General features: G+C 43.3%; 1 protein-coding gene across 4 annotated transcripts in view; it reads right to left on the bottom strand.

Moving 5' to 3' along the window:
• Nucleotides 1-27,623, bottom strand: part of FILIP1 (filamin A interacting protein 1) — a 109,732-nt gene that overhangs the window by 4,067 nt on the left and 78,042 nt on the right. For 3 of the 4 annotated variants that reach the window (XM_059835762.1, XM_059835763.1, XM_059835766.1), the window contains 2 exons: nucleotides 13,456-16,261; nucleotides 6,029-6,252 (listed from right to left, as the gene is read on the bottom strand). In XM_059835762.1, coding sequence (XP_059691745.1) covers nucleotides 6,046-6,252; nucleotides 13,456-16,261 — 3,013 coding nt within the window. In that variant the 3' untranslated portion in view covers nucleotides 6,029-6,045. The remainder of the gene's footprint in view (nucleotides 1-6,028; nucleotides 6,253-13,455; nucleotides 16,262-27,623) is intronic. The other variant, XM_059835765.1, reaches the window with a different exon arrangement.

The following is a 27,623-nucleotide window of genomic DNA, read 5'->3' as shown; positions in this document are numbered from 1 at the left end:
ATTTGAAATGCTTATATATATATAAAAATATATATATTACACACACACACACATATATACACACACACTCTCTAGTTACTAAAAGAGGTGTCTGAGCAGTTATTCAGCTAAAATTATAGTAGGGCAGATTTTGTCAGAGTTCTGTTGGACCACCCTCTGCAGGAATACAATTATATCTGTAGGATATGATTACATAAATTTTTCTAGGGTTATAGATGTGAATATTTCAAGGAGCTATGAATTCACTTAAACAAAACTATTTTAATGACAGGAAAAGAAAACGAATGTAATGTAAAACTGCTAATTCTGCTTTCAGTCCCACTGATGTAAATCAGAACTTCTCTGGGAGACTTCATAAACAGCTGGCCTATCAAAAATACCAGTTCATATAATGAAGCACATCAACTGACATTTTAACATACAAAGTTTAATTTCTTCTTACAATATATAACAAATAACACCAGATAATACAAAAATGTATGTACCACAGACAACGCATGCTGAAGCGACAGAAGAGAATCATACATCAGTATTTCTATTTTTAAAGTCCTGTTGAAGAGTTTTTAAAGTGAAGAACCATTCATACCTGAGTGATTCATACCCGACTCTCAGAGCTGATAGTTCTGCATCTGAGAGTAGTTAACCCTGATTGCATCTTCCAAAAAGCCAAGTAAGAGGAGTATATAGGTAGTAAGAAAGACTCAAAGTGAAGTTATCATCTATAATGAGAAACGTTGCATACAATTTTGCCTGAGAGAGGCAAAATTAAGGGAAAGAGGATAACTCACACTGACATAGGGGAGAAAAACATTCCCCTAAATGAGAACAAGTTTGAAAGATGAGCTCACAGAAACTCCTGCCAGCAAACTACAGGTTTCACAGCGACTCAATGAAATCGGCCACTGACGTGTGATGGGAACATATAATTGGTCTGAGAATTATCCTGACTGTTGCAGCTTACGCCAAGCACCTGAAACCCAGCAGGACAGTAGCTTACCCTCTTTAAAGACATGCTCTTCCACTTCTGATCAGAATCACTGACAATTCATGTAAATATTGGGCATGTTTTAGAACGTGTAGCATATTTCAGGCAGTAATATATGACTTGGCATCCGACTGGCATGAATCAACATATTAACATGACTTTAGAGATTACTCACATGATGCTAATTACTATGTGCTGTAAGTGGTTTGAGGTTTAAATATGGTAACATGCATATTCTATGGGCGTATTCAGAAGAGTCACAAAGTGTTACTTGTTTTTTGAAAAATCACACTAATGGGTGTCACAAAAGGAAAAAAAGGTGGGCAAAATAAATCAAAATCTCTGTTTTTCTTCTATTATTTACTTAGCATGTTTATCAATCTGAGTGAAATCCCCCAAGCATTAGGGATGAAGTTCTATGCTCCCTCATTTTCAGTCACACTTACTCAAATGTATTGCTCTGCTAATGACTACATAAGCAATACTCATATGTAACAGTAATTCAGGTGATGGGATCTAATCTAGAGAACATGGTGGAAAACTTGTTAGGAACTAGATTTAAAATCAGAGATCATCTGGAGAACTGAGGGTGAACCTTCTCAGTCCACATGTGCTGCTCATGAATGGGTTGGCCCTTTCCATACTCTTCCCCCTCTCCACCTTACTGCTGTCCTAAGCCATATGTTCCCACTGATGGGCTTGAGTTATCATGACTGCTTATATGGCCATGCAGTCAGCCAAAACAGGGCATCTCTCCAGGTGACAATGAATCCTACCAAAAATAGAAAGATGGTTCTCAGCCAGCTCAGTTCCTGATGAAGCACTGTGACTATCATCATTACTCTGAGTTGAGTGCGTTTTGCTACTGAAACTGTTCCACTTCATAAAAAAAAAAAAATCAATACAGAGAAAAAGGTAAGAGAGAGAAAGCATGAGGATGAGTCATTCTAGATGATCACCTGGGCAGAGGAAGGTTTGGTTTCTGCATTGTAATTGAGTAATGTAGAATACACAAGAAACCCTGTAAATAAAGGCCCTAATATTTTCCTATGGATTGGTGTCTCAGAGTTTGATTCTTTGGCGCCTAGTAAAATCTGAGGTCTGAACAAAGCTTGTCCTTGTGCTGTTTCTGACATCACACATGTTGTATGAAGGTGAGCACATGCTACATTCTTCTGTGCAGTGGGGCACTGCTAAGGTCTTGCTCCTCTTCTCTGTCACCCTTTTCATTAAACTGGAAGAACTTCTTTTTCTGGAAACCCCTATTGCTTTGTCAGATTTGGTTGAAATTGGTTGATGTGTTCAATGTTATTCATCAACGAAGGACAGATGGAGGGATGGATGAACATAGACACTTCATCTTATAAGCCTTCGTTTCACAAAAGGCCAAACTCAAAGGCAGCCTTTGGAACAGGGACCAGAATCTGGGGGGGCTCTCTCCTCCTAGTTCAATATCCTGACCACTCAACCACTCTCTTGTTTCTGCTCAGTGAATACTGAAGCCCTCCATGCAGAACAGCACAGCCTTTACGGGAGGGAATAAGAATGCCCTCTTCTTCCCCCTCAACTGTCTGTCAGTGCCATTGGTGAATCTGACTGGAGCTGATGTGGGTTTGAGTCTCCTCAGATACTGATGAGAAAGGGGACCCGTCTCCTACCTTTGAAGAAAGTTTTCAATCAAAAGGTTTTTAAAATAAGCAGCACTACCCCTACATTTGTGTGGTATTTGATCTACTAGGAGGCATTCATGATTCCACAGTCACTTTGTTTCCTACGCCTGCCTTCTTTCTTTTTCTGGCCCGAGATCCTGGAACGAAGCTATGTCAAAGCCAGCCTTTACGCTTTTTGCCAGATTCCTTTTAGTTCAGAACAGTTCCCCAGTTAAGTTCAAACACTTGTGCCAGCTCAAGGGACAACCACATGGAAGTGAGTGGCTGGAGGTGACAAAGACAGGACTACAGCTTTTGACTCCAGTGTGGAGTTACATCCTGACTTCAGGTGACCGTGACATTATGGCTTGACTTAAAGCCCTTAGAGGAAATACAAGAATACCTAGATTACGGATCTCGATTAGGTTCAGAGGCTGCAGTGCTAATTAAGCCACAACTGAAACACTGACTAGACAAGTGCAGTGGAAGAACTTCAGGAAGATCTTCAGGATGCCTTTGGGGCTTAACCACTGTCTTTAGACTTGGTTGTCTAAATTGCCTTCTGAAGCTGATCTACTGAGTGGGGAATCTTACTGTAGTCATTAAACATAACTGTCTTCAGATTCAGAGGGAATTCCAATATAATAAAGACAGTTCTGCTTCAACTTTTAAGACCTCTGAACTATATGCTTTCTTTTTCCTTCATCTTACCCTTATTCTACCTTTAAGAAACAAGACTCTCAGGTCAATTAAAACAGATGTTAAAAATGATGAGCACAACTAAATACCTATTTTTAGCTAACAGTTAAACCTGTTGCCTGATTCCAACTCTTTGGGTTTCTCCTATGCAGCAGAAGTTCCTTTTTGTTGTGCTGCTCCTGGGAAAAATAACAGGATCCTCAGTCTGACCTGTCTGGAATTTCTTGAGTCCATCTCATTAAATCCTACTGACTCTACAAGAGTAATCCCCGACTTGCGCCTGCAGTTCTGGTTCAGTTGTGCTAATTTGTGTGTCCTGGATTTTAGGTACTGTAAGGCTGCCTTGTTTCTTTAGGTGAATTCGTTTCTTAGATCTCAAGCAAGACAAACAAATTTTTCAACCACAGGCACACATAGAATATTGCTCCGGCTATAGCAACAGTTAACTAAGGAACTAAGTTTCTTTGAAACAACGATCTGAAAACGAAGGCTTAAGGCAGCTGTAGTTTATCACTGTATCAAGCCACATTAGCTTGGGGCTCATGTTTGCAGTATTATTTAAGTGACTGTTTTGACCTGAAGACTTGTTTCAGTGCCAGTATTTAGAGTGACTATCCAGCAAAAAGCTCTTAATAATGTGTTTTCTTCAAACATCTGCTAAAAAGTCTATGTTACAATAAGAACAGTAAGATCTCGGCAACAATTTATTGATAAATCGAGGCTTTTAAGTGATAACAATTAGTTTAGAGGATCTGATATATTTCTGGCATAGTAACTCATATTGCTTGCTAATTCCAGTTTCCAAGTTTTATCTGACATACTGGGAATCGAGTGTTATGAAAAATGCTACTAATATGAATCCGATTTTCAGATGTCATAGGAACCAGAACCTTAAAATTAACAGGTACTGCAGGTGCTACATGTGTAAAAATTGAAACCTACTTCTTTTCTGATGCAGCAGCAGCTTTTACACCACAGACAAAATGCCCTTCATGTGAATAATAAAATGCCAGCTTTACGCTGGGATTATGGCCATATCTGGATCTTAAATTGGAGAGCAATGCAAAGTGCAGACTGAAGACTAAACATTGCTTGGACTGAACGTAATTTTGCTGACCTTCTTTGGCAGATTCTTCCATCAAATCTCTTCTCCCAGACAGAAAGCCATTTAGTATTTCAGCCACTGGTGCATTTTCTTTTCTGTGAATTGTATTTGTTATTTATTGGTGGTCTTCCTGCCTCATCTGCTGAAAGCTGTTCCTAACCACTGGGTCCTTTACAGCTTGGTGTGCTGGTTGAGGTATTATACAAGCTTTAAACCCCTCATTTATCAGTCTGCTCAGCTCTGTTTCTTTTGGTTGTGACTTTCTTCTGTGGAAATTGATCACTTATTGAAAATGCCCTTTAATAACTTTACTGTTATTAAATAAACAATCATAACAATCATTGGCATCCACACCATTTCCATGCTGGAACAATTCCTTAAAACATGCTTAAAAATGCAATCATATAAATGAGGAAATCACAAAGAGGGAAGAAAAAATGATGCATCGCCATAGTATTGTGAGGCAGTCTGTATTTAAGACAAAATATTTGAAACTGCTGAGAATTGGAGAGAGACTTCCACACTAAACCCTATCTCTTTCACTGTACCTGAGCTGTGCCTTTAGATAGCAATTTCTGCTACCAGCAGTCTGTATTTACTTCCCTTCTAAGACACAAGGAAGCTTGGCAACTGAGGTTTAAATATAGCACAAGTTCATCCAACCAGAAAAACTGAAAACCTAGTGAAGTCAATGGAGTGACTTGCTTCATAGCCTTTAGTGGTCTTTGGAGCAGGCACAAATGGATGCTATTGATTTTAGCCAGATCAATGTTTCTCAAGCTTTTTCTAAAGACTAAACACCTTTTGGCTCACTTGCCTTCATCTGACCCCTGAGCTGGCAGTAACCCAGTGTGTGTAGGTCAGGGACCTGGTTGTAAATACTGTCTACAAGTGTTAACCCCCTCTGGAAGAAGTAAGCTGCTGCTTAGCACTGCTGCTGCCAAACATTCTGCAACCTCCCTACCCCCTTGAATTTTGTAACCGCCTTGAGAAAGCAGCTTACCACTGAGAAACACTGATTTGGATGGGAGACTGCTAGAGAGAAGGCTGGTCACAGGGTGCCCATCCTTTCTCTCTTCCCCTCCCTCCCACATCTGAGGTACTAGCTTTCATTAAAACAGGACCTCAAGTGCGCTGTCTCCTGGCATTGCTTCCCTAGGCAAGGTGGCATCTCAAAAAATGTGATCACAGGCAGGAAGGAAAGTGCCCCATGCAGTAGCGAAGGTGGAAAGTGATCCGTTAAGGTGGAAGACAATCCAGTAGAAGTGACCAAACTTCCTTCGATCCACTAAAAAGTGACCAAGTCTATCATTAAGAAATCCTGGGCTAGATTAATAACCTAGTGCAGTTGCCCCACTCTGACTTCCTAGGCTGAAAATCTTCCTGGCGTACAACTGCCTTTTGATGGCTTTTTTTTTTTTTAACTTCAGTAAGAAAACAAAAGGATGTTGTTACTTAAGTAGTCAGTGCACACACGTATTAGTCTGTTGTAAGTGACAGCTGCAGGACTCCATTAGTACAGGCAGACGTGAACAACTACACAGACAGGGGTCTGACTTCCATGGTAGCAGTAAAACCTGCAGAACATACCCCCTGAGCCACCGCCATCAGCCCTGACCCCCGCCCAGGGAGGCAGAGCTGCTGGCTGAAGATTTCTTCAGTTCTATTTTCATAGACTGAGTCTCGGCACGAGGCTCGAATTTTGTCACATTTCCTGCTCCTGGGGCTGCCACTACTGGCTTTCCTGCTTTCATACCTTTTGACACAGGAATGCGGGTGGGTGTAGGTCTCGGGGATGACCCATCCTGTCCTGTCTGCAAAAGAGAAAGTCAGAGAGAAATGGCATGAACGGAGGACTTTTTCTTCTCATGTGTTCATCTTACACTTTTCATTGGTTCTTCATTTACCTCTCAAGCCACAATGTCCCAGATCACGCCTATTAGCAAATTAATGTTCACATTTGGAACCTGGCCGTGGCACATGCTGCTAGAGTAGGGCCAAAGGTACAGTCGGGATCAAACGAGTTTCCCAGAGGTGAGGTCCGGTGTTTTGGATCAAGTTACGATAGGGATGGGAATCCCTGCAAAACTTCGATTCCACAGCACGACATAGTGCAGGATGGCCTTAGAGGCTATCGAAACGCTGGCTTAGCTGTCAGACGGGTACAATATTAGCATCTTGCACAGAGACTAGCACAGGCCCTCAAAACAGTATAGCCACGTGAGGCTAATGCTGAACCCAGAGTAACTGACGTATTTTCAGAGCTGGGGCAAGATTTTTCAGATAAAACTGAACTTTGCTTCCCAAAGTATGCCGGGTCCATGGCTGGGGCCACTTATTTCTGCACTGGGAAGTGCAGGGGGCTGGGAGTGAGAGTCAGGGCAAAGATTTGGATTTCCTTTTCCTGTGCCTGTGGGAGGAGGGACACGGGAGAGGGCTCTCCCCCTCTGAGCCCTCGCCACAACTTGATGAACTCTGGTGAGGGTGGAGCAGGCAGCCCAGATTTCCGGCAGTGCAGACATGGTCATTTTACTATCTCTGCCAGACTGCTGCCCTGGAAAACAGCCTACCGAGCACACTTACCCTCAAGTTTGAGGACTTCAGAATAAAAAAAAAAATAAAAATGACCTAAGTGGTTGAGGACCCAAGCATGGGGCTGGGAGACCCAACACGGCTCCTACTAGGGATCTGTGCCCTTCTGGAGCACCAGCTGGAGGCCAGGCCAGCTATCCCATAGCTTTGAAAATAGCAATCAGTACATACGTATAGGCAACTGAATCCCACTGTGTAAACGAACAAGGAGTACTTGGATAGGAAAAAAAGATTCAACTGGGCCAACTGGTATTTTCAATGGTATTCCCTTAGCCAGACAATGTTGCACACACTCTGCAAGGCCAAAACTGGAAGCTACCCTTTATGGACCATGACCTAAAGAAAATACTTATAATCATGACAATTCTGAAAGGAAAATGTGATTTATCTTCTGCAGTGTGCAATACAGACACAAATGTTAATGGTGGCAACTTCAGTGTCTCAGCTGAATTTCATATGTGACTTTATTCTGTTCAGATAACGGATGAAGACTTTGATCTCACAAAAAAGAACACTTTTCATAAGATGCTGGAATCCTAGCTAGACCCATCTGCTAAATGACTAAATTCTGCAACTTATGACATGTAAGCAAAATAAAACTAAACTGCTGAAATAGAATGGATTAAGGGATCGCATCAACTGCAACATGTATTTGCATATTTACTTAAAAAGGCTCTTAAAAAATGCTCCACGAAGGAGCATTTTTCTCTCTCAAAGGATTTCCAGCCAGTAGCATCAGAGCCTTCTGTCTCCATCCTGAGTATTCAAAGGAAAACCATTCCTTAATCTTCTAAGAACAGTTCAAAACCCATGTGTACACACACAAAAAAATCACAATTGGAAAACTTGAATGCTGTCTGCCTGGCAGGAAGGAAGCCATTTTCAATAACTAAAAGCAACATTTACAATAGCAGTCTAAAGGCTAATATGGAACTCACATGTAGATGTCAAAACAAGTTAGGCCCATACAATTCTGTAGGGCAAAACATGCAAATGCATTCCATCAGCCCTGGAAAATACGTCAACATCCCAGGGAACCCAAATGACAAACATCTTGTACTCCCTGAAAGAGCTCCACAGTGTGTAAACATGAGGCAATCAAACGAAGTAGCTGGAATCTCAGGCATTTCTTCAGCTTTATTCACATGTAAATTATTAACTAAGGATTTGGGTGCTTTCAAGTTACTCATTTCAAGCCTAAATCACTCAAAAGCACTTTGAAAAGAACTCTAACTCGCTTTAAATTTCTTAGTTGCCTTCCTTATGGCATACTAACATGTTGATCACATGGAAGCTAACGCCCGCTTCGCAGGCAGCTGCAAAAGCATTTTGTGTTTGCTAAGCAAAATGGCACAAAGGTGGCTCTTCAACAAGCAGTCCCCTTTGGCAAGAGTGACGGGGTAAGCAGGCAGAGGACACTCTCCCGTACGCGTCTGTAGTGTCTGTGCCAGAGAACCCACACGACTGTCTCTTGGTCATTTCTTCCAAGACCCAAGTTCTAAGCAATTCCCTCCAGCCCCGTTTGTCTGTAGGCTGCTGCCTTCTCTTCTGGTTGATACAGGAATGCGGCTCCAACCAGAAACCGACTCTTACGCAGCCAGCACAGAGCGCCTGAGACACGGCCCCACGGGACGCAGAGTGACACTGGCTGGCTCCGAATGGGCAGTACGTGGTGCTGGAACTGCACAGGGGGCCAGAGTGAGGTTAGTAAATACGTTACTGAGAGCGAGAGAAATACATGCAGCCACTAAACTGGTTAGGTCAATAATCAGCGCTCACTGCAGACACTGGCAAGTATATTAAGCAGTGAGGTTGCAGTAAGGTTGGACAATCCCATGAAAGGAAGAAAAGCAATTTGAATGTACAGAACATTTAGCATGTTTTAGTGGTTTATAACATCCTGCTTAGTGCATTTTACTGACACACAAAAAGAGTGCTTTCACGCACACATTTACTTTTGGAATACTTTCCTAACAAAGGTGCTTTTTCAGCACTTGTTCTTGATCGGATTAGGGACCAGCTTGCCCTGGACAGAAATGGTTCAGTTCAGTGGTTAACACAGGTATCTAGTGCAATGTGAGATGCCCTGGGGTACTCAAGCTATCTGCACAGGGCTGGTAGATAAGACAGAGGACCCAAGGAGAACTGCAGCCTCTGATAATGCAGCTGGAAATTAGGTAGGCTACTTGACAGCACTTAAAATGACACTATGTTTAGGCAATTGAATCCTGAAAGGGTGGGACTTGAGATCTAGTCAATACAGTCAGTGGAGCCCAGTGGGCAATTCAGCTCACACTGAAGGGAGCAGCATCTCAGCTGAATGACCCTCCAGCCTCCACGGAGCCAGCACGTAGGGCTCAGTGCTGACAAGGGGACTGATGACTGGGGACTGACTCAGTTGCCCAGACTGAGGCATCTTGTGCCATTTGAGGTATCCCATCAGTTCTGCTGCAGAAAGGTACAGGTCCGTGTTACACCTCCCAGCTTCGTGCACGTGTCTCAGCTGCCGTAGGGCACGCAGATAGCACCATGCACCTCTATACGGAGAGATGAGCTGACCCCTAGATCTCTAGTGCCTCTAACAGAAGCTTAGAGCATATATGGGACACCTACAAAGAGCTAAATTTAGATGCTGATCTCAAATGAAATGCTGCCCAAATGAACGTAGTCTTATGACTGCTTTAACGTGTGCCCAGCTAGCTCTGGCACCCAACAGCCTTTCAGCCGTGTCTTGCTGCCTCGGTCACAGGACACCAAGTGTGGTTGGTGCCGTGCCACTATGCTGGCTCTGCTGCAGCCAGGATTCCCTCCGCTCCCTGCAGATTTGCATGCCACCGGATTCACTGTGTACCCTGGCAGTGTAAACAGCTGGCACTGGATGCCAGGCTTGTCGGAAGTAGAGAGCACAGGGACGAAGTGATTATAGGACTAACACCCATCCTGGTAGCCAAAGAAAATGCAAATTCACCAACAATCCTACAGCCAAATGTAAGGCCTAAATCAAGAAACAGGATATAGGCACCACAGTTGGGTTTTTTTCCAGAGAATATTTGTTTTTATTCTGTGGGTTTTTTGCTGTAAACTATATGAACTGTCCTGAGAACAGGGACTTGGGGTAATGTGCTAAGGCAAGACTAATAACCAGGCTGCAGTTTCAGGCTCATTTTAGTCTGCATATCCTCTGGTCTCATAGTCTTGAATTTTTGGTTGTGCTGTGGTCCATCTGTAATAAAAAAAATTATCTGCTAGGTCTGCTAGGGTAGTCCAAGTATTTTCCTGGGTGTGGGTTCGACTCTAATCAAGCTAAGGAAGACCAAACCCCATTTTTTCCACTTCTGTGTTAATTACCCAAATCCATAGGCTATCATACAAAAGGCAGTTACCAGATTAGGGTTTGGCTCTTTTTTTTCAATCAAAGTGGCAACGGTTCTGTTAAATGCTGAATTTAATCCAACTCGTCAAACAGTCTCCATCACATCAGCTCCTGCCGTGGAGACCCCTGGGGGACTGGGCCAGGCTGGGTGGCAGCGCTGGTGTGATGAGCCCTGGTTCAGAAAGAAATACCCACCTATTGCCAAAAAGTGGGAACAGATGCTGAGGGAAACATTACTGAGTGTTTACCCACTTAAAATAATCTTCCCCTAAGCATCTGCTACAGGCTCTGTCTAGCTAAATAAGCTTTTGGACTAATACAGCCCTGGGCTTGTGCAGCAGGCAGAACGTAAGTGCCTCCAAAACATTTGGGTCCAGTGAGTTCCGGTGCCAGTGCAGACACAGTCACTGACCGGTGCCTTTTTTGGTTGATCTTTTTGGTTAAGTGCTCAAAAATTTCCCAAGTCCTCCTTCAGGTGCCTGTGTCTTTCTTTGGATCAGGGTCTCATTTGCTCTAAAATCAAAACTGTTGCAGACTCAGAAGAGGACTGGATCAGGGGAATATAAATCTCTAGCTACTCTAGGGTGTATGTCAGTGGAAATCAACACAACCATAACACTCCTTAATCCACGGGATTCATGGGATTCAAAAATCATGATGGTCCATCATGAAACCACAGTCTCTGGTTTTGGGCTCACATATGCAGGGAGACACCACAGCTCAGGCTGAACCTTTAGAAGTACCATGTGTGCACCTTAACATTAACTTCACCTGCAGTACTGAAGATAACTCTATAAATTCAAATTGGAAGAAGAGTTAAATGTTTTCAAATATAAAAACAGTAACTGCAAATTTGTTACAGCAACAGATGACAGCTAGGAACTTCAGGATTATTTTCCCCTTTGTAGTTTGGCACTGCGTTAGTACATTGTACAGAGCATCTTGTATGAGGAGAGCGAAGAAAAATATTAAAACCGGTGAGCTAAGAAAGCAGTTTTGTATCAGTTTGTCTTCTTTGATTTTATGAACTTAAACCCTCAAAATTATATCAATGTTGGTTTCTTCTAGGGTTACTGAGTAAATGATCACAACTTATTTTTTCTGACTAGGTGTATTGAAATGTGTTTGTAAAGTAGTCATTTGCAAAACAGATAGTGAATATACAACTTTTTTTTTTTTTTCCAGGGGGTTAGGGAAGAAAAGGCACATTTGGACTTGTTCCAAGTTCCCTACTTATCTGACTAGGGACCTTAAGAAACAAAGGGAAGCATAAGACAAAGTAAATCTTATGGTTGAACTATTTTCCTTACATTCCAAATCAGGGAGGATGAAGTGAAGAAAGAAGCCACTTTTTAGCCAGATGAAAACAAAACAAAAAAGTTTTGTCTGCCACGGTTCAGTGCATCATCACAGTAGAGACAGACATCTAGTTAGAAAGAATGAGGAACTCTTAAAAAAAGTTTTCCAAGCTTCTGAGAGACAAAGGAGTTTGTAAATGAATTAATTCAAGACTTTTTAAAAAACGAACAGTTGCCTCTAATATGTAGGAAAACACTGTACAGTAAAGCATCTACAATACATTATATATGTGGGGAGAGATTGCACGTGCAATCCCAAATAGATACGTACGATGAATGCAAGTTTTCTTAAGTCAGAGGGCTTAAATGGGCATGGCAGCCTCTCTCCAAAAGTGTGCAAGCGTATCTTAAACACACTTTGACATTTCAGCTTGGAAAGAGATGCCTGAAGAGGCATGTTGTAGGGGTCTGCAGACTCCTGAGCGGCACGGACAAATGAACAGGGGATGACTATTCAGTATTTGTCAAGAAACAAGAAAGAGGCTGTAACCAATGAAGGTATTGCATAAAAGGTGTCAAACAAAAGAGCATTTTTCCCAGAGCCCACAACCAAATTCACTGCTCCCTGATGTTGTGGAAACAACAGTATAAATGAGTTCAAAAAGCAACTGGAAGAATAAATAGAAGAAAACTTCGCCACGGTCTATTAAACACAAAGATGTGGCTACAGGCCCTGGTTCAGAAAGAAATACCCACCTATTGCCAAAAAGTGGGAACAGATGCTGAGGGAAACATTACTGAGTGTTTACCCACTTAAAATAATCTTCCCCTAAGCATCTGCTACAGGCTCTGTCTAGCTCCATAAGCTTTTGGACTAATACAGTACTGATGGGGTTTTTTTATTTTGGTTAAATTCTTCTTTCCCAGGGTATTTCCAACTAAAACAATGCAAAACCATGCCCAATAGTAAACTTTGGGGGAGGACTATCAGTAAATATTGTCCAATGTGTTTAGAGACAGAGGTGAGAGACTGATTTAAGCAAGACTTTGTATGAAAAAGAAGCCAGGAAGCCACCACAGAGGCACAGAGACAAAGCAGCAAAAATATATTAGAAGAAGCACTATTGTAATATGGCCCTAACAAAAGCTGAGAATGTCAGAAAGAGCTTTAGTATTTACTGGCCGAAAGAGACCTGGAGCTGTAAGCAATGATGCCATGTCTGGCTATTTATTCCTTTGGAGTTTTGTATTATAGCAGGTATTAATTGAATTACAAATATAATGGGATTATACCAAAGAAATAACCAGCCTGCATGGTCGGACTCTAAAGACCCACCAGCCAGGCCAAAAATCATTACGAGTCTTTTCAGAAGTCAGAAATTGCACTCACCAAAAATAAAAATACAGTTTCCAGTTCTGTCATCTCCATCATTCTTTGTCCCTCTCTTGTCTCTCACTTGCAATTTTACAGGATTGCCATTATGAAAATAACTTTAAAGGAACTTTGCAGGGACTTCCTTTGAAAGTTACTCCTTTGGGAGATAATGCTAAAAGTATACCAGTGGCCAACATTGGTACAAAAATACTTGAATCAGGCAAATTCTAATTTTAGAGTTAAGCTTGTATCTGAAACAGATGGTAGGGAAGTAAAGAGTTTCTCCTCACCCCACCCATTCTTTCTGGTGTCTCAAACCCAAACTTTGGTTTCCCTTCTCCTCACCATGAAGACTACATCATGACACTATGCTGCTTACCACTGATTGTGTTCCTCGGGTGGAAGACGTTGTAACAGGCGTTATAGTGATAGTACTTGTCACCTTGCTTGGTGCAGGTCGCGAGGACAGGTTGTTGCGGGGCGATCGAAGGACAGTACCGGTCACAACTTCCTTCTCTGCTGCTATGTTCACCGGTCTGACTGTTATCACAGGACTTGCACCATCAGGTGCAGCACTGGGAGAGCGTTTAAACTGGGAACCTAAGTGGATGTGGATTTTGTTGTCTTCTGTTGTAATAATGTTGGCGTTGGCATTGTACTTGCGGATTGGAGTCGGGACAGTTTGTTTTTCCGGTGTTACTTTGAAGACAGCCCTTCCCATGGTCATATCTTGTGACTGCGGAGAGACAGAGATTTCTGCCGGTGCTGCAGATGTTGATACCGTCATAATCTGAATTGGCGATGCAGGTCTGTCGGCGAAGGGTGCTCTCCCTCCCTCTGGGGACTTTTCCCTGGAGAATGTTGTTATAGTGACTGGAGACATAGAACGATCTGGGCCCATGGGACTTTCACTGCCTTTCCCTTTTTGGGGCATAACATTTGGAGATGGAATGATGGTTATTCGTGGCTTCTGATTTCCCAAAGTAGGAATGACAGTGGTACTTGAAAAAAATTCCTCTGAGGTTGGACTGGTTATCTCCAAAGTAGCTGTGCTGTTCTCGTGGTCTGGTGTCACCCGAATATGAAGAGGTTGACCCTGCTTTGGTGAAAGGACAACCTCCCCGGGATGCGCTGGACTGCTGTGAGTTCGGGCTCCTTTATCAGGAGTTGCCTGAGCCCCAGTTTCCCTCTTCCTCATCCATGGTATCCAAGATTTCCTCATTGCAAGTTCATTCGCTGCTGGAGGATATCTCTCGAGCACTGAAGAACGCTCCATGGGTTTTTTCAGACCTACCTGTCGCAGATTGCTCATGATATGATTCTCTTCCTGGAAGGATTTCCTTATAAACACTGCTGGAGTTTCTTCTTCTGCTGCTTCACTGCTTACAGCATCTGTTTGCACGCCGGTGGACGTCACGGGAACATCGACCATTCTTCGTCCATTTATGCTGGGCCTCAGAGCACGGCTGTAACGCTTAGAAAGTTCCAGCTCTCTTGTTAGGTTCAGAACTTCCTGCCCCATGCTCTTGTTTTTATTTTCTTCTTCCATAAACCTTTGCTGCAGAACGGAATAATCGACTTGGAGCTGAGAAAGCTGGTCTTCTTTGTTCATCAGCTCATGGATTTTTTCCTTAAGAGCTTGAACTTCTGCTTTCAAATCTCTGCTTTTGGCCTCTTCCAGACGAAACCTGTGCCTCAGCTCTGCCTCCTGGCTTACTGCTTCACCTTTTTCTATTGCTTTAGTTTTAGCAATCTGGAGCTTCATCTCCTCCAGCTGTTGAGAAAGTAGGTTAGCTTTATCCTGCTCAGTCCTAAATTTCTGTTCTAGCTGATCATATTCATCTTCTGTCTTCATCAAATCTCCTTCAACCACTTCCAGTTGTTTGAGACGTTTTTTCAGTCTTTCAATTTCAACAGTAAGTTCTTTAATCTTGTTGTCCTCATGACAACCATGCTCTGGTCCTTTCCTGGTTCGACCTCTTGTAATTTCTCTTTCTACTTCCTCCATACCATCAATTCTTTTCTTTAACAGGTCAACTCTACAGCTTAGTTCAGAGGATTTTTCTTCTTCACTTCTCAGTTTGCCAATTAACTCATCTCTTTCCTTTGTCAAACTAGACACTTTATCTTCCATTTCAGATTTCAGTTTCAAAAATTTCTTACTTTCTTCTATCAGTTTCTCTGTTACATCCATAACTTTCCCTTGTTCAACTTTAAAATTCTTGTTTAGACCCTCAACCTTTTTTTCCTCCTGTTTTATTTTTTCCATCATATTTTTTCGTTCATCAACCAACATTACAGTAAATGACTTCAGCTTTGTAAGGTCATCTTTTAAGCTTATTTCAGCCTTTTCCAACTTGCTCTCTGATGCCTCAAGGTCTTTCACTCGAGTCTTCACCACTTCCAACTCATTTATCAAATCCTTAGTCAAATTCTTTTCTTTCTCTAAGTTTAAGTGTAGCTGGGTACATTCAGACTTACTTTTACTGAAAGCCTCTTCCAGCTTCTCTAGTTCTGACATTCTTTTCTGCAATTTTTCCACTTCAAGTTTCAACTCTTTGCTATGGTGCTCCTCCTCTTGCAGTTTATTTTTTAGCTCTTTACACTGGGATTCAGTTTTTGTGATCTCTTCATCTTTCCCCTCCATTTCAAGCACACGCTTGCGGAGGTTTTCCACTTCTGCCATTAAGCTAGAGTTCCCACATTCCCCTTTCGCTATTTTATCTCTTAGTTCTTGAAGTTCCTCCTCAGCTTTTTGAAGATTTTTGTTAGTTTCTTCTAGCTCCTCTATTCTGCGAGTCAACCCAACTAGCTTCAGCCTTAGCTGTCTATTATGCGATTCTTGATTAGCCAGTTTAGCAGTCATCTCCTCATGCTCCTGAGAAAATGATGATGTTTTATGTTCAAGTTCTGCCTCTAACTTCATCAGTTTTTGTCCATCTTCTTTTGTTTTTGCACTAATAATTTTAAGCTTTTCTTCTTCTTCCTTTAGTTTTTGATTTAAGTCCTGTATTTTCTGGCTTTGTTGACCAAGTTGTTCAATATGCATTTGTCTTTCATCCACCAGCATGAGTGCAAATGATTTGAGCTTGACTAGTTCTTCTCTTAGTTTATTGAGCCGCTTTGTATGTTCCTTCTCCTTCCGGGCTTGATAGATCTTCTCCTGCTCAAGAAGTTTCTTCAACCTGAAACAAGTTAGAAGAGATGCATTAAACTAACATATATATATATATAGAGAGGTGTATTTCTTCATTTTTTGAATCACCTTCATTTTATAAATTTTTTTTTCACGAATAACCTTGGTAGTCTTTCAAGAAATTACTACCTACAGGTACATTCCCAAACCAAGTCTTTTAAATTACAAAAGTTAACTACAAACTAGATAAAATCATCTAGAAATCTGAAAAGCAGTGAAATTTTATACATGTATAGATAACAAATACATCAGGTTTTAATTCCTTTATATTTATTTCTCTTTTAGGATGACGTTGGTAAAAGTGTATAATATCCCAACAGGACAGGTACATCTACTCACCATTTATACCAAACTTGTTTTACAAGGTGGAATCCTCCTTATGTCTTGCATACACAAAAATGTGTAAAATAAGATAAAAAATGAAAAGTAATTGCTATATGCAGCCATACATAAATGGATCAATCCTGGTTATAAATAAACCAGCAGGACAGAGATTACATTAGCACACGACTGATAACCATCTGGGCATCGCAGGCATAAGAAATTAGCAGGAAGATAAATTTGCCAGCACAGTGACTATTATGTTAAGAGGTTTGTTCTTCCAGGCACGTTTCCATTTAGAATAGTAGATTTTGTGGACTGCAAGGGTCAGACTAATCAAACCTTTGGCTACAGCTAACCTCAGCTGGAAAATGCTCTTCTTTATATAGTCTGTAAAGCTGTATTTTCAGACAATATAAAAGCTCACAATACACAAATTAGGTGTATCCTCAGAAAGATAATAAAGACCTACATTTTCAAGCCTTACCCTTGCATTTCAATGGAGAAATTATTAGCAATATGAGTATTTTATATCTGTGATTTATATTCAGGATACGTTGACATCAGCACAGGAAGTGCCTGCACATATTGTAAGCACAGATTTATGAGGATGGTGATCCTCAGCTGACAAAGAGGTACAGATTACACAGGGATATGTCCCCTACTAATGTAACAGCCTTATTGTAAAAGCAGCAATATGACTTAGAAAAGAAGACACAGGTATGTACGCTGAATTTACTGTGAAATGACATGTTTTTCAAACCACTGCCAAAGTACCTGCAACTCCCATATCCCCTATCAAAACACATGTGATGATCCAAATCCACTTGCTTTGCTTACCCTATGTCTGAAGCTTTTCAACTTCTTTGTAACTGAGACGTGCAGTGAAGTGATAATAGCAGAGCAATTTACCACCTGTTAACTAACTTGCAATAACTGGAACATCCGTATCTTAGCAAAGATCGACTTTTATTAGTATTTTTATCTTAAATGCTGGACTGTAGATGGCAGTGGGTGAAGCACAGATATACATTCCTCTCTGTTGCCCCAGCAATGAAGCGGTGCAAAGAGCGCCGGGGCACAATGTCGTACACAAAGGATGTCTCCTGGAGCCTTCACCTGAACTCTAAACTCATAACAACAGCCACATTAACTTGGTCCTCCAGCAACTGTTAATGTTTCACTCCTCGCTCCTCAGGGACCAGAACGAACAGGAAATGGAAAGAAAAGCTATAAGAAAAGAGAAGGAAGTGAGAAAGCAGAACACAGGATGCAGTAGGTAGGGAAGGAGAAGGCTGAAGAATACATTTGAAAACAAGAGTCGGATAGGATGTGGGAGTAAGAAAATAGTAGGAACCAGCAGGAGAGAGAAGAACAAACAAACCTTACAGCCAACCTTGCTGGCTCACAGATTATTCTCAAAAAAGTCTCCTCAGTTTTGGCAGCTTTTTGGAAAGGACTGAAAAGGCGTGCTGGTGGATGCCTCATTATGGGTCAAGTTAGAATGTCAAAAGGTAAAAAAAGACCCACTGCCACTCACAAAGCATGCACTTTTCACAACGAAGAAGGAGCTTTATTAGTATGCAATATATTCCCTGGCTGCTCTATCACAATGCTTTATGCAAAAGTTTCTGCCAAGAACTCTCCCTCATCTCCCCCAGGCTACATTTTTAAAGAAAGAATACGTGTCTTTCCACAAAATATTATTTGCTGTGACAGAACAGTGTGCCCTAACCTGGTGGTGCTCTAGCCAACCCATCTCCCAAAGTCATGAACATATATATGAGAATATGAGGCCCTCAAAACAGAGAACGCTTCCAGCCTCCCTTGTCCCACAGGAAAATTTTAAGGTGACCCCTATAAATTAAAAAAACAGAAGACAGCATTTTGTTTTCTTTTTAACAACCTTGCCACTTGAAAGCTTGTCTAGAGATGCTCAGAAAACTGCCTATGATTTGGAATTCCTAAGCTGTTCATAAAGGGCACCTATGATTTTCACCCAGCGGTTGCTACAGGTGGTACATGCCAGCCAGGCTGCTAAGCGGAGTGCAAAACAATTCACTGGCCCCACGATTACCTGAGAGTCTATTGGGGAATACTGCTGAGAAAGCCCTTCGCTGAAAACAAACCAAATACCTGTTAAACTAAGACAAAGAAATGCCAGGGATGAGACTGAGCAACAGGAGAAGAAAGCACATGAGCACTGTCACTGCCTTGCTGTAGCTAGCAGGAGAGTTAACAGTGGCGAATAACTGGCCTGGCCCCTCTGGGAATAGCAAAACCAAAGCACTGTAGCTGCCAATACGGCCAGGTGAATTTGCCTATGTGTGTACTGAACAAGGTAGGAAGCACCGTGCAGCATTTTATCCTCCCTCAACTTTTATCCAGTGAAACTAGACTGCCTAAGATTTGACAAGTGAACTGTCACAGAAGATACTTGACAATACTTCTGTTTTCCATGTCCAGGAAAACTGCTTCTAAAATCTGGTTCTGTGAGAGATGGATGCCAATGCAGCATCCAAATCTGTGCAGTTGCCAAAGTAGTAAACAAAATCTACACCTTTTCAGTGTTACTTCTAAAATAACGCTGAGTTTAAGCTTGCTCCTGCTTTTCCATCTTCTGTACAACCCTCATACCTCAGTGGTTAAACTGGAATTTCAGCAGGACTGCAAGGTTGTCCCCTCTTGACCCTCACAACTGATTTATTACCAGGCTTCTCATCTGACTACTGCTGCTAATTGTTTGCTAAGTAACGCAGACCTGCATGGGCTCCGATGCAACACTAAAAGCACCTCAGAGACTCACAGCACATGTGTCTTCAATGTGTTATCCAGAGCAACTGCACTCTGGATTGTCAAGAGGTTGAAAACACCTGCATTCAGGGTCAAAATAAGAAAAAAAAATCAAAACTTTTAATAATTAAATGTGGGGCTAGATACAGCCAAAACAATGACAAGCCAACAATTTGGTACCCCCCGTCCCGTCCTTGTATTTGCTGTCTTGGTTTGGGTTTTTTTTTAGAGATGGGGAGAAATATTTGGATATAATTGGATAATCTGCATTCATCAGTAAGAGTCTCAGGGGCTCAGGATCCGGAACGCTGCAGGGAAGCGGGCAGATCTGCTTATATTCCCTGTGGAGAGGGGGACCATACCGCCTGCTCCTCTGTGGACAGCGCTGCTGAGGTCTGTGCAGCACCTCTTTTCTCCATGTGTTACCACACATATCATGTCAAAGCACGCAGCTCGAGTCATTCAGATGACTACACTCCCCTTTACAGTAAATGGGATAAATAAAATAGCAAACCTTTATGTATGAATTCGTGCAAACTGTTAACTGCCTCAGTTAAAAACAAACACCCCAGGACAATGCTGTTCCCTGATTTTGTACCAAAAAGGAAGATGCCTCTGACCCTGACTGGCACGGGGCAGGACACTGGACTACAAAAGCTACTGATGCAACCTCGCGTGGTCCCTGCGGCATTGGGGAGCTGCATCTCCTGCATCTCCCCCCAGACTGCAGCACTAGCTGCTCACAGCCGCAAGGTCTTTCTGCTTCCCCCTCCCTCCTCCAAGCTTCAGATTGATCATCAGAAGCGCGACGGGATACTGATAGCTGCTGAAACCTCTCCCTCCAGAGATATGGCTTCATTTCTTTTATTATGTTTATATTCCTGTGCTTTGTCGTACCAGTTCTGACTGCTGGGGCTGGGGCTGGGGCTAATCACTCAGAATCACAGAATCACCACGCTTGGAAAAGACCTGTAAGATCATCAAGTCCAACCATCAACCAACACCACCATGCCCATTAAACCATGTCTCACAATGCCACATCCACACATTCCTTGAACACCTCCAGTGATGGTGATTCCACCACTTCCCTGGGCAGCCTGTTCCAGTGTTTCACCACTCTCTCAGTAAAGAAATTTTTCCTAATATCCATCCTGAACCTCCCCTGGCACAACTTGAGGCCATTTCCTCTTGTCCTTCAGGTTTGGATGGCAATTTTTCCTTAAAGCAAACCTGGCTAATACATACTTTCCCCCCGCCGCCCCAGTTACATGCCAGCTGCCAGAAAGTCCGGTTATTGTGTCAATGTATTTGTAAGAGACAGTTCTGGGTTACGGCACAGACACAGTTGGTGAAACAGCACATTGGGTACGTTGGAAAGAGGTATCCAACCCGCTGCAAGCGCGTCCCTGATTCTGCCCTGAAGGATGGGTGACAGCGGACATGGATGGCTGTATCTCCTCCTTCCAACGAGAAATGCAGAGTGCTTGAAAGGCTTCTTGCTGGAGTCTGCTGGGTAGCCATCAGGGTGGTTTAACACTCTCTTTAAGGCTGATCAATTAATTGAATCAATAAAGCTACAGACTTCGCTTAACCACATACATTGTTTTTCCTGTTTTATTTCTGCATATGCCAAGTTCCATGACTGATATGCGAAGTAGGAACACCACACCACCATTTTCACAGCATCTCTTCTCAGACCAGAGTAAGACTGCAATGTGAGTTATAACTTACAGCTGGAGAAGAATGGTTTCGCGTTTTTGAAAGACATTGCAATAGTTTCACACCAGGAGAGCTCCAAAGCGTACTACTGGATTTTAGATGGGATATATTTTATTTGTAAATGGTAAAAGCAGTAGCAGCAGCAGCAAGACCTTAGCTAAAATCAAGCATTAGTTCTTGTCTACATTTGCAAAATAAATTACAAATAGTGGTTAGTAGACATTTTCTTGCCTTCTGAAGGATCATAAACTTCATGACTACATTTGAAATACAATAAATGTAGCAAACTGGGAACGATAAAAGCCCTACTTAGCAACTGATACAAGAACCCCTTCTCCAAAGTGGCTTACAATATTTTAAGAAAATACAAAGACGTTTCAGTTATCAGGGGAAAGATGCTCAGTGATTTCCAAAAACCCACCTCTCCCCTCAGAAAAGTACTCACTTCAGAACGTTTTAAACAGAGCATGCAAAAGTGAAAAGCCCCCAAAACATTTATTGAAAATTATACCAGTGTTTGCATTGCCCTTTCCATTTGTACTTCCATCAAGATGAGAAAACGTCACAAATGCTCACGGAACCTTTTGATCTCTAGCATAGAAATGGGCACTCACCTACACAAGGAAACGCTGGTAAGGCAGGGCAAGCCAGAGGATGACCTGAAAGGACATGAGCTGCCCCTGCAGTTTGAGTATGTGTGAACATTTTGGCACCACATTTCAGCTGTGTCGGCATGGTTTAGCTCCCATGGTGCCTCCCAATGTTTAATGAAGCACGCACAGGAGGGGCTAATGTGGAGGGCAATCTGGAGAGAGGTGGAGAACTACTTCCCCTGCTATCAAGACAGGGGCAGCAGCAGGAACAGCAGGTAGAAGGAAGAGGATGGGAAGGAGGGAAGCAGATAAGGTCTCTGGAGGACCTTTTAACTGAGTTCACACACAGCCTGGAGGTCCACAGAGCTCCTCATTGCTGCTCCAGCACAAAGCCATCTCAGATGTACTGCTCCTCTAGTGCCTTATTTTGCCATTTAAATTCCAAAAAGTTTGTTGCGGTGGGATGTAATGACTTCTATCCTATTTTGTGGATGGCCAGTAAGTAAGATAAGCATGTTAACGAGGACTTGGTCACTCCAAGGATGAGCTGACTGATGGCTGATGAAGGCTGCTTCCTCCCCAAGGGGCCCACAGCGTTTCTGCCACTCACACGGCAATCCCAAGGAAGCACTGGGAAATCAAATGCCTTCGCAAGCTCGTCTTTCCACGTCAACCCTAAAGAGTTTGCTACTGCATAGGCAGAGTTAGAGAGACTGGACAACTTCCTAGTGGTAGCTAGAAAGCTGCTGCCCATTAAGTGATGTGAGAGGCTGCTTGCTAGAATCCTGGGACAATGAAAACCAGCAAGAGGTGGTTTAACTTAATAAAGGAGTTCCCGCTTCATTTTTTTTTCCTGTTTAATGCACAACAGCTGATTTTGAAGATTACTTCTACAGCCACTGGGAAATCCTCCACACGTCAGGACTATTTCTGAGTGCTTCCGTGGTTGGGGCCAGGCTGAGATACCCAGAGGCTGAGTTTCACTGATTCTGAGCACTTACAATGTCAGCTAAAATCGAACAGAGCCAAAAGGTGGTCAGGCTCTCTAGGAAGCAAAACAATCAGGCCTAACACTCAAGTTGGGCAATTCAAATCATCAGCTTCAGTCCTTCCCTCATATCCATCTCAACTGAGAGAAGAAACATGTAAATGAGGTCAGATCCCATGGCAAGAAAAGAATAAAGCACATCTGTGTTACTTTCTCCTTTCTATCCATTAAACTTTAAAGGCAAGGAACAGAGACAAATGTTTGAATGACCTTGCTACAGAACTTCCCAAGTTGCTGTTCAGTTTATCACAGGGTCAACTCTGAAAACAAATAGGAACTTGTAAAAAAAATAGTTATCAGTTCTAGTAACTCTAAAGACAAATTTTTGTGGCTACCTACTATACAAAGTTGAAGAGTAAAAAACCTGCATATTCTTCACTGCTGAATTAACTTTTGAGAAGTGATTGTCTCAAATTATATCAAAAGCAAATTAATAATCTTGGTACGTCAAAATTACATGACAGTTCCCAAATAATACTGGAAGAAAGAAAACATTTTCTTTACTTAAGAGGACACATTGCTTGTTTACTACAACATTTTTTCCTCCTCCTTTTGTTTCTAACACTGATTTTGTAAAAATTAAAACCCAGTTTGCTGAAATAGTTCATTTATGTTTAAAGGTGATTAAAGGCAGTGTTTCGAAATAAGAACACGTATTAGACTGAGTGTCCCACCACCTTGTTCACGTAAGAAAAGCACCAAAGATCTTTAAGAACAAAACACGACCGAAATCTGTTCAGGCTAAACAGTATTACAACCGGACAGGCGCTTTTTTCTAGCCCCCCAATTAAGATAGCCACATCAATTTCGCAGGTCGGAGGAGGGGAAGGGGGATGAACAGAAAGCATGCAAACAGCATCTGTGAGAAAAGGAAGCAGCAGCGCTCAAGCTGAGAGCTGAAATTCGCCAAACCTGTCTCCGAGCTGCGGTTATCCTTCCCTGACCCCTCGATGCGCTGTCCGGGCGAGGAAGCCCCGCAGCACAACCCCACCAGGTGCGCCTTCCAGGGCTCCAGCCAAACACTACAATCAGCGCAGTTCCGCCCCGCCCAGCCCGGCCGGAGCCGCAGCCGGAGCGGCGGCGGCGGGAGCGCGGCGGCCCGGGGCGCACGCTGAGCATCCCGGGCCCCCGCGGCCGCAGACCCCGCTCCAGCCTCCCGCCGGCGCCTACGCTTATGCCCGGTGCATTCAGTTGACCGGCGAGGTGCGCACGTACGAGAACAAGTAGCACTGCTCCAATAAAAAATTCTTTAAACGTCTGAATTATCTTACCTTACAATTAGAGTTTTCTTTTTTTAAAGCTACCGAACAAATAATAAAAAGGGAAAATGTTGCAGCACGGTGGCCCCGCGCCGGCTCAGCCCCTCCGCCGGAGGGAAGGCGCCCTCACGTCGCTGCCATGTCCCCCGCGCCCTGCAAGGTGGCGGCTGCGCCCCGCCGCGGGGGCCGGGGCCGGGGCCGGGGGGGCCGGGGCCGCGGCGCAGCATTGTGCGCGCCCTCCCGGGGCCGGGGGAAGGGGTGGAGCCGCCGCCGCGCCTCGGCGGGGCAGGAGCGGTGGAAGGGGTTTAACTGAATCGGTGGCTCCCCTCTGCCAGCGCTTCCTTTTAGCACCCCTTTCCCGGAGTTTATTATTGACAGCCCCCTCCGGGCTTACAGTTTATAGGTTAACGATTAAGAAATTATAATTCGATGGCAGAGAACCCTTGTGAATTGCTTTCGCTTAACTGAACTTAGGATGCACAAAAGCGATGCTTCCCGGTCCGAGCGGCCAATTCATCCCTCTGACTCAAGAAAAGTTCCTGTTGCTTTTCTCTTGTCTTCCTGGCGTTTGAAGTGACAGTACGACTGTTGGTAAGCACTGGCTGGTCTTAAGATCACTTGATAAAGGCAAGAATACATGAAGAAAATCCCCCGTGGATTTAATATACATGCGTGTTTGTTTTTGAAAATTCATGCACAGTAGCAAGGCTAACTGAGAGTCTGCATGAGGTCTGAAAAGCACCATTCTGCTAGCTCCCTGCATTGAAGAAGTCCTAAATCAACCCTTTTGTTCCCAAACCAACATGAAAGAATTTGGGGATTCCTTCTATTTGCCTAATGATTCCCTAGATCGCCCACAGTCACTTTTTCAGTCTTTACAAGGGAAACTAGAAACCACTCTTCCCTTTCCATTCCCTTTCTCCTTCTCCTTCACCTTTTCTTTCCTCTACCTCTTCCTCTGCCCGTTCAACTTCCCCTTTTTCTTAAGAAGCTTGTAATATCCAAGACCACTGAAAGTGTATCATGTCAAATATTATTATCCACAAAAACGGACCAGTGTGCGTGTTTACATTTTTGAGGAACTACCTAATTCCATGTTCTTTCATTATTTTGCTTAGGACCCTCGCCTCATTCAGTATACAGGCTGGACAGTGCTCATTTGAAAAGCAAGTGCTTAATGATTGATTTTATGCTTTTTATTCAAGGCCCTGTTTACCACATACGCTTCAGATTCTGCTGAGAACAGAATTGCTCATTTCTGGGTGGGAAATAGAAGCACAAAGGGACTAGGGTCTAAGTTGGACACCTGCTCCGGGGTATGTAGGATGTGGTTTTCAGAGCGCTGCAGCATGGGTGCTGCATGGGCTCAGATCACAGCCCTGTTTGCCTCCAGCCCAGGAGTGGATGCTCCAGACTCCTGAGCGTCAGAGCCCAGCTCTCCAACAAGCGCCCCAAAATGAGAATCAGTTTTAAAGTGAAAAACGTTCACTACCCATGTAAATTAGCTTCACATGACTTAACTAGCAGCATGTACGAAATCTGTCACACAAACTCAACAGCGGTAGAGTCACATTTTCCAAGGAAACATATACCAGCCTTAATCATTCTCTCCCTTTTTATATTCCCCTACTTCATTTACTAAATACTTTCCAACAGATTAAGTTGGTGTCCTACAGAGAAATCATTGCCTCCTGTGTGCAAAGCTGATGCATCTCAATACATTTCTATTTTTCTAGTGTCAGAAGAAAGGTTTCTGTACAAAGCTTGTGTTTGATTATGCAATTACAAATGATCACGTGCATTAGGCACACAAATGTTCTGCTTAATCTACTTACTGTGTCCTTTGCAATCCTAATAACTGTTCTGGTAGAGCTACATATTCTTTAAAAAAAGGAAATTGCATGCACAATGGCAAACACTAAAATAGATATCCACCATGATGTGGCATTATATTGGCACTTAGGGAGATCATCAGGAGAGTTTAGATCCTCTAGATTGCCTGCATAAAAGTCTGAACTCTGAGTTAGCAAAATAATTGATAGCAATAGCAGGTTGTCAGCCTCGAGGCAGTTTGATACTAGAAGGGCACAGAGCGCTTTGCAAGCAAGTTTCAAAACTATCTGCTGACAGATGGGTTTGACTGTGATCAGCAGCTGGGAGCGAGGCTCTGCCCCCCCCAGCACTGCTGGCTCTGCAGGAGGCTATCGGTCACACACCCTGTCCCAGCTGGCTCTGGGCTCTGAGCTTGTTGCACAGCTCGTCCCAGTCCCGCTGCACCCACCGTTCAGTTCCAGGCTCCTCCTCATCTCCGCACTCTGTTTCTAACCCCCACTTCCCCCAAATCCACAGCCCTCCTAGATGACCCTTCATATCTGCTCTGGCTCTTCTCTGATCCGTGATGCCGTGCTTGGACCAGGCTGGAACTGGAAGCGACACATCTTCCCTCATCTGTGTTTTCATGGTCTCAGCTCAGAGCACAAGTTTCAGGGACATTAAGAGGATCCTAATATTGATATGAGGAAAGCAACTGTAAGTCTATAGCGGTCAGCTTTGTACAGATGTGACATGAAGAAGGGAGGGGGCACTAGTGGTCCAGGCCAGAAAGGATCACCCGTTCCATGAAGTCTGACCACTCACAGTCGCAGCAGCCGTGTAGCGGACTCCTGCCTACACCACAGACTTCAAGGCATTACCTCTACTTATCACAAATTTGGCAGCAAAAAAGCAGCAGAGAGAACAATAATGTGCCATGAGAAGACCAGAGGGTGACTGAGGTCTTTGCCAGTGTCCCTGCCTGGCAAGGAATGTGTTAAAGGGAATGCCCAGAGGTTGTCACAGAGCCTGTCCCAGTCTAAGCCACCACCTCTCGCCCTGGTGCAAGCAGAGTCACAAGGAAACGCGTGGTTTCCTCTGAAGGGTGCTGCATCATAACACCACTGAATGGTTGAGGATGGAAAGGACCTTGGAGATGACTATTCCAGCCCCCCACAAGTCCAGTCAGAGAAGGTTGCACAGGGCTTGCTCTACCCAAGTCCCAGACACCTCCAAGGATGGAGACATCTCTGGGCAACCTGTTACAGGGTCTGATCAACCTCATGTTGAAAAAAATCTCAATTAGGTCAGACGGGTTAGGTAAATTAGGTCAGACAAGGTGACATACACCACATACACTGCCTCATGGTAGTCACCAGCGGCACCGGTGACCACCAGTGATCCCCAGAGGGGACTTATGCCAGACTGCCAGGTCCCCCAGCTTACTCTGCGGCTTAGAAATAAAAGCCCAGGGAAGGTGATGTAGAGTCACTGAAGTTGTCTGGATGTGAGCCAGCAGACAACTGGCTGCAAGACTTGTTAGAGAAAGTACAGCGTGGTAGTGGTGAACCTACACACCCTGCACTACCTGAGATATGTCTGTACCACCACCTGACTTCACAATTAAAGTATTCTCCATCACCAGTCCAACTACTCCAGGTACCCACCACTATGGCAGTACCAGAGCTATAGAGGACATCATGTAGGATGTCACAGCTAAGGTCAAACAGGCCTTTAACCTTTACAACTTTTCTTCTGCTGCATAGGAATCAAATTATGTGTATATATAAAAATATAAAGGTACTC

The sequence above is a fragment of the Gavia stellata genome, chromosome 2 (genome assembly GCF_030936135.1).
Source record: "Gavia stellata isolate bGavSte3 chromosome 2, bGavSte3.hap2, whole genome shotgun sequence".
Lineage (NCBI taxonomy): Eukaryota > Metazoa > Chordata > Aves > Gaviiformes > Gaviidae > Gavia > Gavia stellata.
This window is presented reverse-complemented; position numbering and strand designations above follow the sequence as displayed.